Consider the following 16,770-nt stretch of genomic DNA (forward strand, 5'->3'; position numbering starts at 1 on the left):
TAGCACCTGCCTTGCTTTCTTGATGGCAACTAGAGGGCAGAAACCAGTCTTACTCATGTTTGTATCAGACTCACTTTACTACAACTTCTTGTATCTAGACAGTACAAAATAAATTTTTCTTGAATTTTCCTTTATTTGGAAAATTGCCTTTGATGTGTTGTCCTTTTTCATGCCTTATGTGGTAAAAAAAGAAAATGATTAGGAAATTCTGTAGATATGTGAATGTACCTCCTTACATGCTGTGCACTCTTTGATATCACGCGTGTCAATGAAGTAATGTCCATTGAGGCCAGACTATAGGAAAAACTTCATACCAGGCACTAGTGGAGAGTCAAAAGAAAGAGAATAAAATTGACAGCATTCTTAAGATGTTTATGTTCTGAACTGAAGAGCCTGTTATGTATAACAAAGGCTTGCAAAGAAATATGTAAGTGAATTTAGCAAAAATTGTAATATGTAAATTGAGTTTCAGCAAAAGTTGTAATGCAAGGCAGACTGTGATCAATGCTGCAATATTGGCACCATGTTTTGGAGACCATATGGGACACAGGATAAGGAGAGCTCAGGGTGCACTTGGAGAGAGCGTTGTGGTTATGACCTGAGATTGAATGCTTGTCCTAACCCTACCTCTTACTAGCTGGGTGACTTAGGACAAGTCACCTAATCTTTCTGAGCCTTAGTTTTCTCATCTCTAAAATGTGCATATTAATAGAACCTACCTTATAGGGCTGTTATGAGGATTAAGTATGATGGTGTATGGAATGCATTTGCATAATGCTTATAAGGGCTCAGTGTATGGTGGCCTTTATTAAGTCACTTAATATACAAATAAGTAAGATAGATGAACACAGTGCTTTATTAAAAATTCAATATACCTGTCATTCTGGTTGAGTAATTCTTGATCTTTGCAAGACAAAAATCCATTATTAGTAGTTTTAAAGTATATAAAGTTTACTTCAGGTGACCTAAATAGAGGCCTTCCAGTCCTGTGGAGCAACCTAACTTATGGGACACGAGTTTCAGATGCCACTGTTGAGGGTCCCCCTAGGGAAGAAGACAAACGTCAAAGGGCTCCAAGGCCCATGGCCTGTATAGATATTTCAGAGTGTTGTATCCGTGCAGTCTGGAATGCAAGACCTTTGAATGCACTGGAAACCCCCATGTCCAGAGCAATAGATGTGATGGTTCTGCTGTATTAGGCACTGCTCAGACCCCATCTGAACCCTCAGAGTTCATCCTGACTGCCACGTGTTCAAACAGACATAGAAGACAGCCAGAAATAGATTAACAGGATGGCAAGGAAGTGGGAACAATTTCTCCCAAGAAAGAGCTGAAACAAGTGGAGTACTTTGACTAGAAAAATGGAGACAGGGACTTCCCTGGCAGTCCAGTGGTTGGGACTTCGCCATCCGATGCAGGGGGTGTGGGTTCGATCCCTGGTCGGGGAGCTAGGATCCCACAGGCCTCGGGGCCAAGGGACCAAAACATAAAGCAGAAGCAGTGTTGTGACAAATTCAGTAAAGACTTTAAAAATGGTCCACATCGGGCTTCCCTGGTGGCGCAGTGGTTGAGAGTCCGCCTGCCGATACAGGGGACACGGGTTCGTGCCCCGGTCTGGGAAGATCCCACATGCCGCGGAGCAGCTAAGCCCGTGCACCACAACTACTGAGCCTGCGCTCTAGAGCCCGTGAGCCACACCTACTGAGCCCTCGTGCCACACCTACTGAAGCCCGCGCGCCTAGAGCCTGTGCTCCGCCAGAAGAGAAGCCACCGCCTGCGCACCGCAACGAAGAGTAGCCCCCGCTCGCCGCAACTAGAGAAGAGCCTGTGCACAGCAACAAAGACCCAATGCAGCCAAAAATAAATAAATTAAAAATAAATAAATAAATAAAAAGGAAAAAGAAAGAAAAATGGAGACGTGGTGGCTTCTCCATATATCTGCTGTCTGCAACAGAGACCAAACTTACTCTGTGTTGCTCCTGGGAGCAGAGCTGGGTAGCAGAGTGGCTACAGGCATAAGCCATGAGTCAGAGAGCCCTCCGTGGGGGCAGTGGGGGAAGGGAGTACTTGGTGAGATTTCTTCTCTCTACCCTCTTTCCCTTCTGTAACCTTGCTTTCACCTCTCTCCAGGGTTGAGGCTGGGCAGTGTGGGGAGAGGTACAGTCATCAGCAGAATTCTTTGACTTGAACTCTCGTGGGTGGGTGTTGCCTCTCTTGGCCCACATGGTGCTCAGAGCCAGCTCCTCTCTGGAATGTTGCCGTGAGTTCTTCAGAGAGTGTGCCCACCAATCACTAGGAATTCTCACCTGCAACAGTAGGCCCTTCCAGGGCTCCAGCGATAACAGGCCTGATCTTGGCACTGGCAGATGGGTGAGAGGGAGAGTGTTGCCTTAGTTCCCTGTTTCTGATGAACGAGGGTGGCGGTGTATGTGTGAATGTTGTGTGCCTACATGCACGTGAGAGTGCGAAGGTGTGCATACCTAGCTGGGAAGACCAGGGACTGGCCCAGAACAAGAGAAATTGCTTTTGGTGGTGTGCTTGGGTGGAGGAAGGGGCCGCAGATTTCAGGGGACGCCATCCAAAATCAGCCATGGCTGTTGCCAGGGAAAATGTGCCAGGACTTGAAAGGGTTAGAAGATCTGAGTAGAGACATTCTAGAGAGTTCTGAAAAGAATCCCGGAGATTTGTATCCAGATGTGGTTTTGCATAAGATGTGATGAGAAACACCCATCCTGTGCCATCACAGCTTTGAAAACATTACAGGCCATTTGTTTCTATGTTGTGCATTTGAAATCTGGAAGGGGGTAGCGTTTTAATGTTTTGAATCTCTCTGCAGCTCAGTGTTTCCTTAGAAGTACCAGATTTCCATATACTCTTTAACAATCTGGCTCCTGTTCCTCCCCTGATATTTCTCTCCTACTTATTTACAATTTTGGAAACAGCTTTTAAAAGAGCAGTTTGTTGGGACATAAAATACAAACCAAAACCCTAACATTTCTCCTTGCTGTTGACGTTTGCTTTCCCCTCACTACACAGCTTACTCGCCAGCGTTAGCATGGCTTCCTTTTACAATATGTTACTAAGAGCCAGGGAAAAGTAATGATCTTTTCCTTGGCTCTTTGAATTACGAGGCGTCACATTAGTCGATTAAGCTTCAGTTGCTCTCTAGGGAAACTGGAGATGAAAATCCTTACTTCAGAGAATTGTCCAAATTCAATGAGATAACATATGTAAAGGGCCTGGAATGTTAAAATAGGGGTTCAGTAAATGCTAGCTCCCATATTATAAAGAAGGCAGCAGGAGACAGCACTGTTCAAAAGCACACATCCATAGGTATAGTCATTTCTGCTGTAATACCACATATGCATTCCCCCAAATCACCATCATTCTACAAAATTGCACAATAAAAAGTACAGAGATCACTGGAATAATAAGCTAGGGGCACAACACTCAAAAACTTTGTCAGTGACGCATGGGAAAGAAGGTAGGAACCTAATAGAAAGGATAGCACAATTTTATACATGTTAAATGGTTAAGAGGCACATAAATACAATAAATATGGCACTTCACCTTGGACTTGAAGTTGCTTTTGAAGCTCTACGAGTCCTTAATAGTTTTTTTTATAATACATTTTTTTAAATTTATGTAATTTATTTGTTTTTGGATGTGTTGGGTCTTTGTTGCAGCGAGCGGGGGCTACACTTTGTTTCGGTGTGCAGGCTCCTCATTGTGGTGGCTTCTCTTGTTGCGGAGCATGGGCTCTAGGTGCATGGGCTTCAGTAGTTGTGGCTTGTGGGCTCCAGAGCACAGGCTCAGTAGTTGTGGCTCGTGAGTTCTAGAGCGCAGGCTCAGTAGTTGTGGTGCACGGGCTTAGTTGCTCCGCAGCACATGGGATCTTCCTGGACCAGGGCTTGAACCTGTGTCCCCTGCATTAGCAGGCGGATTCTTAACCACTGCGCCACCAGGGAAGCCCTGAGGTTTGCTTTTGGAAGTGGACTTCAGAAGGGCTGCAGCTTGTGTGTTATTGTGAAATGTTAGAACATGGGTTATCTGGGCAGGTGTGGCTCACAACCCACACTGTAAACTCAAGTAGCTGGTAGATGTTTGAGGTGTGAGCACGTGTGCATTTTTTGCATATTCCTACAGGGCTCAGTTCAGCTATGTGCAGTTTTCTGCATTCATTTGATGTTTTTTAAGGAAGAAATCAAGCATAAGCAAACAGAAAGTTTGTGCTAGGCACAAATTGTTCCCTAATGTATCACTTGCATTGAACGCATTTGTGTTTTCAAAACAAGCATTATAGCAGAAATGATGTACTTAGCTGATGCTGTTGAATAAATGAATGAATAGTGGGTGGTCTAGATCAGTGATCCCCAACCTTTTCGGCACCAGGGACCGGTTTCGTGGAAGACAGTTTTTCCACTGATGGGGGTGGCGGGGGGGTGAGGGCTGGTTTCGGGATGATTCAAGCACATTACATTTACTGTGCACTTTATTTCTATTATTATTACATTGTAATATACAATGAAATAATTACACAACTCACCATAATGTTGACAGGAGGCAGAGTTCAGGCCATAATGTGAGCGACGGGGAGCAGCTGTAAATACAGATGAAGCTTTGCTCGCTTGCCCGCCTCTCACCTCCTGCTGTGCAGCCCGGTTCCTAACAGGCCATGGACCGGTACTGGTCCTTTGGCCCAGGGGTTGGGGACCCCTGGTCTAGATGATAAAATAAGCATTATGCTACATTGTGGAAAGTACATTTGTAGCCTTTGGAACTGGATTTTTAAAAAACCATGGTCCTCTGGATTTCAAAAGTAATGGATAACTATTACAGAGCTTTTGGTGCCTCCTCCTGCAGTGACCTTCAGTCTCTGCTTGGAAGAGCCCCTTCAGGGGTCGCTGGCAAAGGGAGGGGAGCTGCAAGGTTCCCTGCCCTCCTCTTCTTCAACCAGAGCCTTCAGGGTTGTATCTGCTTTTCTTTTTTGTTTTCTTTTGAAGAAAGGGTTCTGCTGCTAATTTACAAGCCTCCAAACCACCACTAGTGATTCAGTTGACCAAATTTTGTTTTACAATCTAGTTCTCAGGAATGTATCTTTTTTTGAAAAAACATAATCCTCAGTTGGTAATATTGGGCTATGAATACTCCAGAATTAGTAGAATTTGTCCAAGAAATACTCAAGTGGGGCTTCAAATTACCATTTTGCCTCCAAACTACTCAGCCAAGTCTCATCAGCAATGGTGTATGCGGGGCTTCCTGTCAAATCCAATGCCATTCTGGGCAGATCTCAGATGAAAGTTGATGGGCATTTAAATCTAGCGCATTGATGATGGTTCTCTTCTCTTCACAGACACCAACAACATGATTTTCTTTCTTTTCATTTTTTAGAGAGCTGGATTGAAAGATGTCTCAATGAAAGTGAAAACAAACGTTATTCTAGCCACACATCTCTGGGGAATGTTTCTAATGATGAAAGTAAGTGCTTGAAACTCATTCTTCCACGGTGTCCTGGATGCGGACTGTGTCCTGATGAGGAATGGTGCTTCTAGAATGCTAGACTGGGGCAAGTTACCTGAAACAAGAGGCTCTCCAGCCATTTATGAAATACCCCAGGCCCTCCCTGTAATATCCTTCAGTAAGGAGTGCAATGCAGTCAGGTGAACGTGGAAACTGAGGCCATGGCAAAAACTTGCCGTTTACACATTTTTATTGTCTGAATCCCTAAAGACCCCATCTCAGTGATGCTCCAGTGGGAAAATGTGGACCTTGAATGGGAAAGCCATTCCATGTAGATGTGGGTTTAATGTGTGTCATGGGACTGTTGTTTTAGAGTCACGAATGTCCTTGGTGTTTGAAAGTAACAGTTTCTCCTGGATCTTGGGCTAGAGAATTGGTATTAATGGAAAGATACAAACTGCTCTGTTTATACCTTTCCCTGTGTTATGTCAGACTGGGGCTGTGGGTGCCTTATATTAAGAGCAGAAGCCTACTTGGGACTTGTATTTGCTCCTAAAGCCCTGCAAAAAGGGGGCAACTTATTATAAAAGTCATTTCCAGCAGGGACAGTGTCTCTCTTGGTTGGTAAAGAGCATCTCCTTAGTTCAGTTTTCTCAAAGATTCAGGGAATCTTCGTGGAAGATTTAGCCATACTGTTGTATGTCACAGTAGTTTTTCTTTTTCATTGCTGCATAGTACTCCACTGTATGTATATATCACAATATATATATCAGTGTAAACGTTGATCAGTGTATACATATCAGTGTAAATTGTTTCGAGTTTTTGACTGTTTCTTAAGCATCTCTGAACATTCTTTTTTTAAGTGTATTTTATTGTGGTGGAATATACCTAACATAAAATGTATCATTTTAACTGTGTTAAGTATATAGTTCAGTGGCATTCAGTACATTCCCCTTGTTTTTTTTTTTTTTTTTTCTTGTGGTACGTGGGCCTCTCACTGTTGTGGCCTCTCCCATCATGGAACACAGGCTCCGGACACGCAGGCTCAGCGGCCATGGCTCACAGGCCCAGCCACTCCATGGCATGTGGGATCCTCCTGGACCGGGGCACAAACCCACGTCCCCTGCATTGGCAGGCGGACTCTCAACCACTGCACCACCAGGGAAGCCCACATTCCCCTTGTTTTGCAACCATCACCACCATCCACCTCCAGAACTTTTTACATCTCCCAAACTAAAATTCTATACCCATTAAACAATAACTCTCCATTCCCCTTTCCCCCTAGTCCCTAGCAACTACTCTTCTACTTTCTGCCTCTATGAATTTGACTACTGTAAGGATCTCACTTAAGTGGAATCACATAGTATTTGTCCTTTTGTGACTGGCTAATTTCATTTAGCTTAATGTCTTCAGGGTTCATCCATGTTGTAGCATGTATCAGAATTTCCTTCCTTTTTAAGGTTGAATGACACTCGCTCATATGTATATACCACATTTTGTTTATCTGTTCATCCACTGATGGACATTTGGGCTGTTTCTACCTTTTGGCTATTGTGAATAATGTTGCTATAAACATGGGCATACAAATATCTGGTCGATTTCTGCTTTCAGTTCTTTTGGGTATATAACCAGATGTGGAATTGCTGGATCATGTGGTAACTCTATGTTTAATACTTTGAGGAACTGCCATATTTTCATGGTGGCTGCACTATTTTACATTCTCACGAGCAATGTGCTAGAGTTCCAATTTCTTGACATCCTTGCCAATACTTGTTATTTTCTGTTTTTCTGGGTTTTTTTTTTTGTTTTTTTGTTTTTTTTTTTTTTTTGCTGTACGCGGGCCTCTCACTGTTGTGGCCTCTCCCGTTGCGGAGCACAGGCTCCGGACGCGCAGGCTCAGCGGCCATGGCTCACGGGCCCAGCCGCTCCACGGCATATGGGATCCTCCCAGACCGGGGCACGAACCCGTATCCCCTGCATCGGCAGGCGGACTCTCAACCACTGCGCCACCAGGGAGGCCCATGGGGGGTTTTTTGTAATAGTCATTCCAGTGTATAAGGTAGTATCTAATTGTGGTTTTGATTTGTATTTCCCTAATGATTAGTGATGTTGAGCATCTTTTCATGAGCTTATTGACTATTTGTATATACACTTTGGAGGAATGCCTATTCAAGTCTTTTGACCATTGGTTAATCAAATTGTTTATTTTTGTTTTTGAATTGTAGGAATTTCCCTAATGATTAGTGATGTTGAACATCTTTTCATGTGCTTATTGATTATTTGTATATATTCTTTTTAGAAATGTCTATTCAAGTCTTTTGACTGCTTTTAAATCAGATTGTTTCTTTTTTCTTGGTAAATTGTAGTTCTTTATATATTTTGCATATTAACCCCTTATCAGATATATGTTGTGCATATATTTTTCTCTTATTCTGTGGGTTGCCTTTTACTCTGTTGATTGTGTTCTTTGATGCACAGAAGTTTTCAATTTTTATGTAGTCTAATTTATTTATTTTTTCTTTTGTTGCCTGTGCTTTGGTGTCATATCCAAGAAATCATTGCCAAATCCAGTGTCATGAAGGTTTTCCTCTATGTTTTCTTTCAAAAGTTTTATAGTTTTAGCTCTTATGTTTAGTTCTTTGATCCATTTTGAGTTAATTTTTATACATGGTGTAAGGTAAGGATTCACATTCATTCTTTTGTTTGTGGATATCCATTTTTCCCAACACCATTTGTTGAAAAGACTGTGCTTTCCCCATTGAATGTTGACACCCTTGTCAAAAGTCATTTGACTGTGTATGTATCTGGACTCTCTATTCTGTTCATTGGTCTATATGTCTGTCTCTATGCCAGTACCACACTGTTTTAATTACTGTAGCTTTGTACTGAGTTTTGAAATCAGGAAATGTGAGATCTTTAATGTTCTTTTTCAAGATTGTTTTGGCTATTCAGAGTCCCTTGAGATTCCATATGAATTTTAGGATGGATTTTTCTATTTCTGCAAAAAAGTGTTGTTAAGATTTTTCTAGGGATTGCATCGAATCTATAGATCTCTTTGGATAGTATTGACATCTTAACAATATTAAGTCTTCCAGTCCATAAACACAGGATGTTTTCACATTTACTGATGTCTTCTTTAATTCTTTCAGCAATGTTTTATAGTTTCAGTGTACAAGCCTTTTGCTTCCTTGGTTAAGTTTATTTCTAAGTATTTTATTCCTTTTGGTGCTATTGTAAACAGAATTGTTTTCTTTCTTTTTTTAAATATTTATTTATTTGGCTGTGTCGGGTCTTTGCTGTGGCACGCAGGCTCTTCGTTGCAGTACGCAGGCTTCTCTCTACTTGTGGAGTGCGGGTTTTCTCTTCTCTAGTTGTGGCACGGGCTCCAGAGCACGTAGGCTCTGTAGTTTGTGGCATGTGGGCTCTCTAGTTGAGGCGCGCGAGCTCAATAGTTGTGGCACTCGGGCTTTGTTGCCCCCCGGCATGTGGGATCTTAGTTCCCCGACCAGGGATCGAACCCACGTCCCCTGCATTGGAAGGCGGATTCTTTACCAGTGGACCACCAGGGAAGTCCCTAGAGTTGTTTTCTTAATTTCCTTTTTGGATTGTTCATTGGTAGTGCAGAAAAATGCAGCGGACTTTGTATGTTGATTCTGTATCTTGCAACTTTGCTCAATTCATTATTAGTTCTAGCAGTGTGTGTGTGTTCTTCTTCTGGTAGTATGTTAAATAGGAATGGCAAAAGTGTTCCTCATCTTAGAGGAAAAGCTTGTAGTCTTTCCACCAAGTATGATGTTTGCTGTGGGTTTTTCATTTGGGCTTTACTCTGTTAAAATAGTTTTCTTCTCTTCCTATTTTGTTGAGTATTTTTATCATGAAAAGATTTTGAATTTTATCAAATGCTATTTCTGCATCAATTGAGATGATCATGTGGTTGTTCTGTTAATGTGGTTTATTATATGGATTGCGTTTTGTATGTTGAACTATCCTAGCATTCAAGTAATAATCCCACTTGGTCATAGTGTATAATCCTTTTAATACACTGTTGAATTATGTTAACTAGCATTTTCTTGGGGATTTTTGCATCACTGTACATAAAGGATATTGATCTGTAGTTTTCTTATAGTGTCTTCATCTGGCTTTGGTATCAGGGTAATGCTGGGCTTGTAGAATGAGTTTGGAAGTGTTCACTCCTCTTCCATTTTTAGGAGGAGTTTGAGGAGGATTGGTGCTCTGAATATTCTTGTGGACATCCTCTTTTGTGAACTACCTGTTCAGGATTTTACTTGTCAGGTTTTGTTGTTGTTGTTTGTTGTTGTTTTTTGATTGTGCTATTTGTCTTTCCCTTAATGATTTCTAAGAGTTGTTTTTATATTTTGAATAGGAGATATTTGTCAGATAAAAGTATTGAAGTTTGTGGTCTGCCTTTTCATTCTTTTAGTGGTATCTTTTGATGAACAGAAGTTCTTACTTCTAATAAAACCCAGTTTATCAGTGTTTTTCTTTTATAGTTAGTGCTTTTGTGTCATATTCAGAAATTTTTGCCTACCTAAGGTCATGAAGGTTTTCTTCATGTTATTATCTAGAATTTTTATTATTTTACCTTATACTTTCCTATCAACAGACATCTGGAATTTTTGTAAATGGTGTGAGGGAGGAGTCAAAATTCTTTTTTTATTTTTAATTTTGACTGATAGAGCACCATTTTTTCTGAAAAGACTGTCCTTTACCCACTGGTCATAAGTCAGGAGATCATATACATGTGGATCTATGTCTTGATCTTTATTCTGAATCATTGATCTGCTTGTCTGTTTTAGAGCCAGTACAATAATCTTTATTACTGTACCTTTTATGGTACATTGTAATACATGGTGGCATAAGACCTCTTTTTCAAGATGGTTTTGGTTAAGTTCTTAATATTTCTATATAGATTTTAGAATCAGCTTATCTATTTTCACATGCACAAAAAAATCTGCTAGGATTTTGATTGGGATTACATTGTATCCACAGTTAATTTCAGAAGAATAACATCTTGCGGACATCAAATTTCTAATCTGTGTATGTGCTTTAAACCTCCATGTGTTAGATGGCCTTTAGTTTCTCTCAACACTGTTTTGCAGATTTCAGTGTAGAGATTTTGCACATCTTTCATTAGATTTATTCCTAGGTAATTGATATTTTTCAGTACTATTGTAAGTAGTATTATTTTTAAATGTTTTCTAATTGTCAGTTGCTAGTATATGAAAATGCAATTTATTTTTTAGATAATGACTGTAACCAGGCACTTTGCTAAATTTACTTATTATTTATGAGTTTACTATGAACATAATCATGTCACCAGATAATGATAGGTTTGCATTTTCTTTTATAGTTTTTATATTTTTATTTCTTTTCTGTGCCTTAGTGCACCTGCTGGGACCTCTACTGCAATGTTGAGTTGAAGTGGTGATAGCAGACATTCTTGCCTTGTTCCTTACCTAGGGGAAAACATTTAATGTTTCACCACTAAGTGTGATGGTTGTTATGAACTTCCTGTAGGTATCATTATTGAATCCCTGGTTTGCTGAGAGACTTTTCTTAAATGGGTGTTGAACTTTATCAAATGGTTTACTGAGCTGAACATATGAGCTGATCATATGTTTTTCTCCTTTATTCTGTTAATGTCATGAATTACATTGATTAAATTTTCGAATGTTAAACCAATCTTGCATTCCTAGAAGACACTGCACTTGGTCAAAAGTTTAAGTTTTTGTATTTTTCTCGGTTAGATCGACTACTATTTTGTTAAGAATTTTGACATCTCTGTTTATTAGATTTATTGACCAATGATTTTCCTTTTATCCTCGTCAGGTTTTGGCATCAAGATTATATAGTCCTTATAAAAAGATGTGGAAACTTTCTTTTATTTTCTGTTCTTTTGAAAAGTTTGTGTAAGATTGGCTTCATATATTTCTTAAATATTAGGAAAAACTTAACATTGAAGTCATCTGGGTTTGGAGTTTTTCTTGAGGGAAAGTTTTTTTTTTTTTTTTTTTTTTTTTTTTTCAGGGTAGAGAACGGAGGATGGAGTACAGACAGGATGATGCAGATAAGAAGTTGGGAACACAAAGAGACATGCCATGGGTCATGCCTGACCTAAGAAGGGATGATTCTAACCCAGTTGGCATGGGTTGCATGAAAGCACCAGGCAGATTTTTTTTTTTTTTTTTTTTTTTGCGGTACGCGGGCCTCTCACTGTTGTGGCCTCTCCCGCCGCGGAGCACAGGCTCCAGACGCGCAAGCTCAGCGGCCATGGCTCACGGGCCCAGCCGCTCCGCGGCATGTGGGATCCTCCTGGATCGGGGCACGAACCCGCGTCCCCTGCATCGGCAGGCAGACTCTCAACCACTGCGCCACCAGGGAAGCCCGAGGGAAAGTTTTTAATGATGGATTCAGTTTTTAAAATAGCAATAGAATTATTCATATTTTTCTATTTCTTGTTTTGTTACTTTAAGCAAATTGTTATTTTTAAGGAATTCATTTCATCTAAATTTTCAAATTTATTTACATGATATTGTTTAAACTTTCCTTTTATTACTTTTTGTCATGTTTTTAGCATCTACAATAATGTCCTCCTTTCATTTCTGATATGTTTTCTCTCTTTTTCTTGATCAGTTTTGCCAGAGTTTATCAATTGTATTAGTCTTTTCAGGTATCCAACTTTTGGCTTTTTTTTTTTTTTTCTCAATTAACATCTTTTAAAAATTTCATTTACTTTTGCTCTTTTCTCTAGTTTTTCCTTCCATATACTTTCTTTGAGTTTAATTTTTTGTCTTTTTCTATTGTGAAATAGACACCTAGATCATTGATTTTTAACCTTTTCTAAGATAGGCATTTACAGTTATAAAATTTCCTCTAAGTACTACTTAACTGTATCACATAATTCTTCTGGTGTCATACTTTCATGACCATACAGTCAAACTTATTTTCTAATTCCTATTGCGATTTCTTCTTTTACCTATGATTCATTTAGAAATCTATTGCTTAATTTCTAAAAACTTGGGGATTTCCTAGTTGCCTTTCTGTTACTGATTTCTATTATAATCCACTGTGGTCAGAGAACATATTCTATATGACTTCAATATTTAAAATTAGCGAGACTTGCTTTTTTGTCCAAACCTATGGTCTATTGGGCAAATGCTCATGTATGCTTGTAAAGAATGTGTATTCTGCTGGTTTTGGATGGAATGTTCTGTAACTGTCAATTAGGTCAGGTCGGTTAATCATGTTATTCAGATGTGTCAAATCCTTATGGATTTTGTTGTTGTCTATAAGGTGCTGAAAGAAGTGTTATATTGTGGTTATCTATCTCCTCAGTTTTGTTAATTCCTGCTTTACGTGTTTTGAAGTGTTAATTTCTTAGAAATTTAGTATTGTTGTATCCTCTTGTTGAAATGATCCTTTTTATCATTATTAGATATCCCTCCTTATTTCTAGTAATACTTTTCTCAAGTCTATTTTGTCTGATGTTAATATAACTACACCAGCTTTGTTTTTTTTGTTTTGTTTTGTTTTGTTTTTTGCGGTACGTGGGCCTCTCACTGTTGTGGCCTCTCCCGTTGCAGAGCACAGGCTCCGGATGCGCAGGCTCAGTGGCCATGGCTCACGGGCCCAGCCGCTCCGTGGCATGTGGGATCTTCCTGGACTGGGGCATGAACCCGTGTCCCCTGCATCGGCAGGCGGACTCTCAACCACTGCGCCACCAGGGAAAACCTAGCTTTCTTTTTTATTGAGGTTGTTATGGTGTATCTTTGTCTTTTAATTTTCAACCTTTCTGAATTCAATATTAAGATTTTTTATATAGTTTTAAAAAGCCAGTCAGATAATCTTTATCTTTAATTGGAATATTTAGATCATTTAAATTTAATATAGTTAGTTACATTGTTGGGCTTAAATCAACAAACTTGGTACTGTATTTAATTTTTATTTCTCCCATCTGACTTTGTTTCTTTATTCCTCCCTGTTCCTTTTTTGGGAAGGATTAATGCAATTAAATATTTTTAATGTTTTTCTCTGCTAGCTTTCCAATTAGATATTCTTTTAGAGTGTTTCAGGGATTGCACTATGTACCCTTCCTTTCACATCTGCCTCACGTTAATCCTTCCCCCACTTCAAATACAGTGTGTGAACACTCTCATAGTTTAACCTCATTTACCGCTTTCCCACCCTCTGTGCTATTGCTTTAATGTATTTTACATCTACATATGTTATAAGCCCTATAAGACATTATTATTATTATTGTTTTAAATATTAGTCATTCACATATTTTAATATGTGAATATATTTATTCACATATTTGCCCTTTCCAGGGCTCATCATTCTTGTCAGCAAGTCCATGCTTCCATCTGGGATCATTATTTCTTTAACCCAAAGAAACTCCTTTACTATTTCTGGTAGTGCAGTATAGAGTAGTGTAGATCATGAAAAACATTATTATTTCACCTACATTTTTGAAGGACGTTTTTGCTGGATATAGAATTCTAGTCTGGTAAGATTTTTTTCCTTTCAACCCTTTAAATTTTTTATTGCATTGTCTTCTGGCTTCTAAAAAAAAGTTAGTCATCAGACTTACTTTTACTCCTTTGAATACAATTTCTTTTTGTCTCAGGCAGAAGGTTTTTTTCTTTCTCTTTAGTTTACAGCAGTTTGAGTGTGATGTACATAAATATGGTTTTCTTATATTTTTCCTTCTTGGGGTTCACTGAGCTTCTAGCATCTGTGGGTTGTCATTCATGAAATTTGTAAAATTGTTCACCATTGTCTCTTCAAATATCTTTTCTGCCCCATTCTCCCTTATCTCCTGAATTCCAGTTACATGAATACTAGACCTTTGACTGTACCCCATATGTTTCTTAACGCTCTGCTCTGGTTTGTCCATTTTTCTCTCTTCATTCTTCAGTTTGATGTTTCCTGTTGACATCATTTTCAGTTCTCAATTCCCATTTTCTATCATGTCTAGAGTCTGCTATTAAGCCCATCCAAGTTATCTTTTTTTATATAGTTTTGTGGTCTATTTTCATTTATTTATTCATTCATTCATTTATTTATCTATTTATTTGGCTGCACTGGGTCTTAGTTGCGGCATGTGGGATCTTCGTTGTGGCATGAGGGATCTTTTTTTAGTTGCGGCATGCAGGATCTTTTAGTTGCAGCATGAGGAATCTTTAGTTGTGGCATGTGAACTCTTAATTGTGGCACATGGTATCTAGTTCCCTGACCACAGATCAAACCCGGGCCCTCTGCATTAGGAGCTTGGAGTCCTAGCCACTGGACCACCAGGGAAGTCCCCTACTCAAGTTATCTTAATTTCAGATATTGTATTCTTTCTTTTATGGTAGATGCTCAGTTGATTCTTTTTTTTTTTCCAAATCTCAGTTGATATTCTACACTTTTCATCTGTTTTGTCCATCACTTCCTCTAGTTTGAATGTCCTTTCCTCTATCTCCTTAATCTTATTAACCATAGTTATTTTAAAGTCCCTGTCTGATAACTCTAATATCTCAGTCATCTCTGGATCTATTTCTATTATCAGTTTTTTCCTTGGATTTCAGTGTTTTGGTCTTGTTTTTCAATGTACCTTATAGTTTTAGATTCAGTGCTCGACATTATGGATGCAAAGTTGGAGAGGTTTTGGGTGAATGATGTTAATAACATCCTCCACAGAGTGTTAAATTTTGTTCTAGCAGGCAGATAGAGAACCAGCAAGTCTCCTTGATCCTGTCAAGCCTTGTTTAAGTCCAGTCTATTTCAATTTTGTCCATACTACCAGAGTGTGGTCTTTACTCCTAGATCATAGCTTTTCTGGGTCCACAACTGAAAGCCCTGGGTATTTACCAAGTTCCTTCTACCTTGACCCAGCTTGAACTCCAACTTCTGACACCCTAGCTAATCAATGACCAGCTCTTTAGCCCCTAAGCTGATGTTTTCTCTTTGTTTTTTTTGGTTTCTCACTCTCTGCATGTGCAGCATAGGAATGGGCTAAAGACTTGAGGGGAGTTTGAATGCAGGCATGTCTGTCTTCTCTTCTCTCTGGAATGTTGCTCCTTATATCTTAGCCACTCTGTCATCTACAAACTTTGACTTCAGTCTCATCAGCCCAATAGACTACACTCTTTGCTTAGGTTCCAGTGTAGCAATTTAGAAATATCCTCAGGAACAAATCTAGGGTTGATGTGGAGCTCATGTTGGTGCCAGTGCTAGATCTAAAACATGGGCCACCTGACTTCTATCAGTCCATATTTTGTTTTTGCTTTCAAAACGCAAAAATTCTACATTAAAGAAATATACCCCCTGGCTATACGAGTCATGCATGTATATATTTGAAAAATGTAGGAGAAAAGATATGAGGAAGAAAAATAATTGCCTCTATCCCACTATCCAGAGGTAACCACTCTTGATGTTTTTGTATTTCCTTCTGGTTGTTCTTCTAAGCATATATTGTTAAACAAAGTTGTATATATGTATATATTTATAGTTAACATGTATATATGGCTATCATCTGTTAAGCAGTGAGAAGTGCTTTAATTCCAATATCCCATTCAATTATCACAGTGGTCCTAGGAGGTAACTTATTCTTATGAGCTTCATTTTATACATGGGAAAACTGAGGTTCAAAGGTGTTACATAATTTGCCCAAAGTTACACGGCTGGTAAGTGGTAGAGCTAGGATTTCAGCCCAGGTCTGTATGTCTGCCTTTGAACATTAGGCAGTTGGTCTTTGCACTGTTCTGCCTCTCAGAAGGTAATGCTTCAAAAACTTTTGAGGATTTCATACCTTGTCCATAGGGATACCAAGGCCAGAGTTAGGAAGGCCCAGCACTCCCTCTCAGCGGCTGATTGGTATGTTAATACTTGTCTGTGCCTTGTCATCTCTTCCACTCGACTGAAAGCCCCATGAGGGTGGGAATGTTGTGTGGTTCACTGTTGTAACCCCAGGTCTTGGCACATAGTGGGGGCCTTAGAATATGGCTGAAGTTTCAAAAATTAATTTTTCTCTTCATTTTAGTATTTTAAGAGTGTTTTGGATTGTAAAAGACAGTAACCTGACAGTGGTTTAAACTGTGTAAATATTTACTATCTTATTTAACCAAAAGATGAGAGGTAGAAAGTTCCTAGGTTTATTCAAGAGCTCAACATCATCTGGGACCCAGGCTCTGTATGTATTTCTGCGAAGTCTTCCAAAGTTGTTGGTGTTTTGTCCTCATGTTGGCTTGTGGCCTCATGGTCACAAGATTGCTGCTTCAGGACCAGGATTCAGGTCCACATTTAAAA

At 39.4% G+C, this 16,770-nt stretch overlaps 1 protein-coding gene across 1 annotated transcript in view; it reads left to right on the plus strand.

The window, feature by feature from the left end:
- RFX4 (regulatory factor X4) overlaps positions 1-16,770 on the plus strand; it is a gene marked incomplete at both ends in the record, with an annotated part of 171,482 nt that overhangs the window by 20,661 nt on the left and 134,051 nt on the right. Inside the window, one exon of the mRNA XM_082636573.1 lies at positions 5,392-5,478. Within this exon, the coding sequence (XP_082492699.1) occupies positions 5,392-5,478 (87 nt within the window). The remainder of the gene's footprint in view (positions 1-5,391; positions 5,479-16,770) is intronic.

This window comes from Mesoplodon mirus (genome assembly GCF_964341445.2).
Source record: "Mesoplodon mirus genome assembly, chromosome: 11".
NCBI classification, from domain to species: domain Eukaryota; kingdom Metazoa; phylum Chordata; class Mammalia; order Artiodactyla; family Ziphiidae; genus Mesoplodon; species Mesoplodon mirus.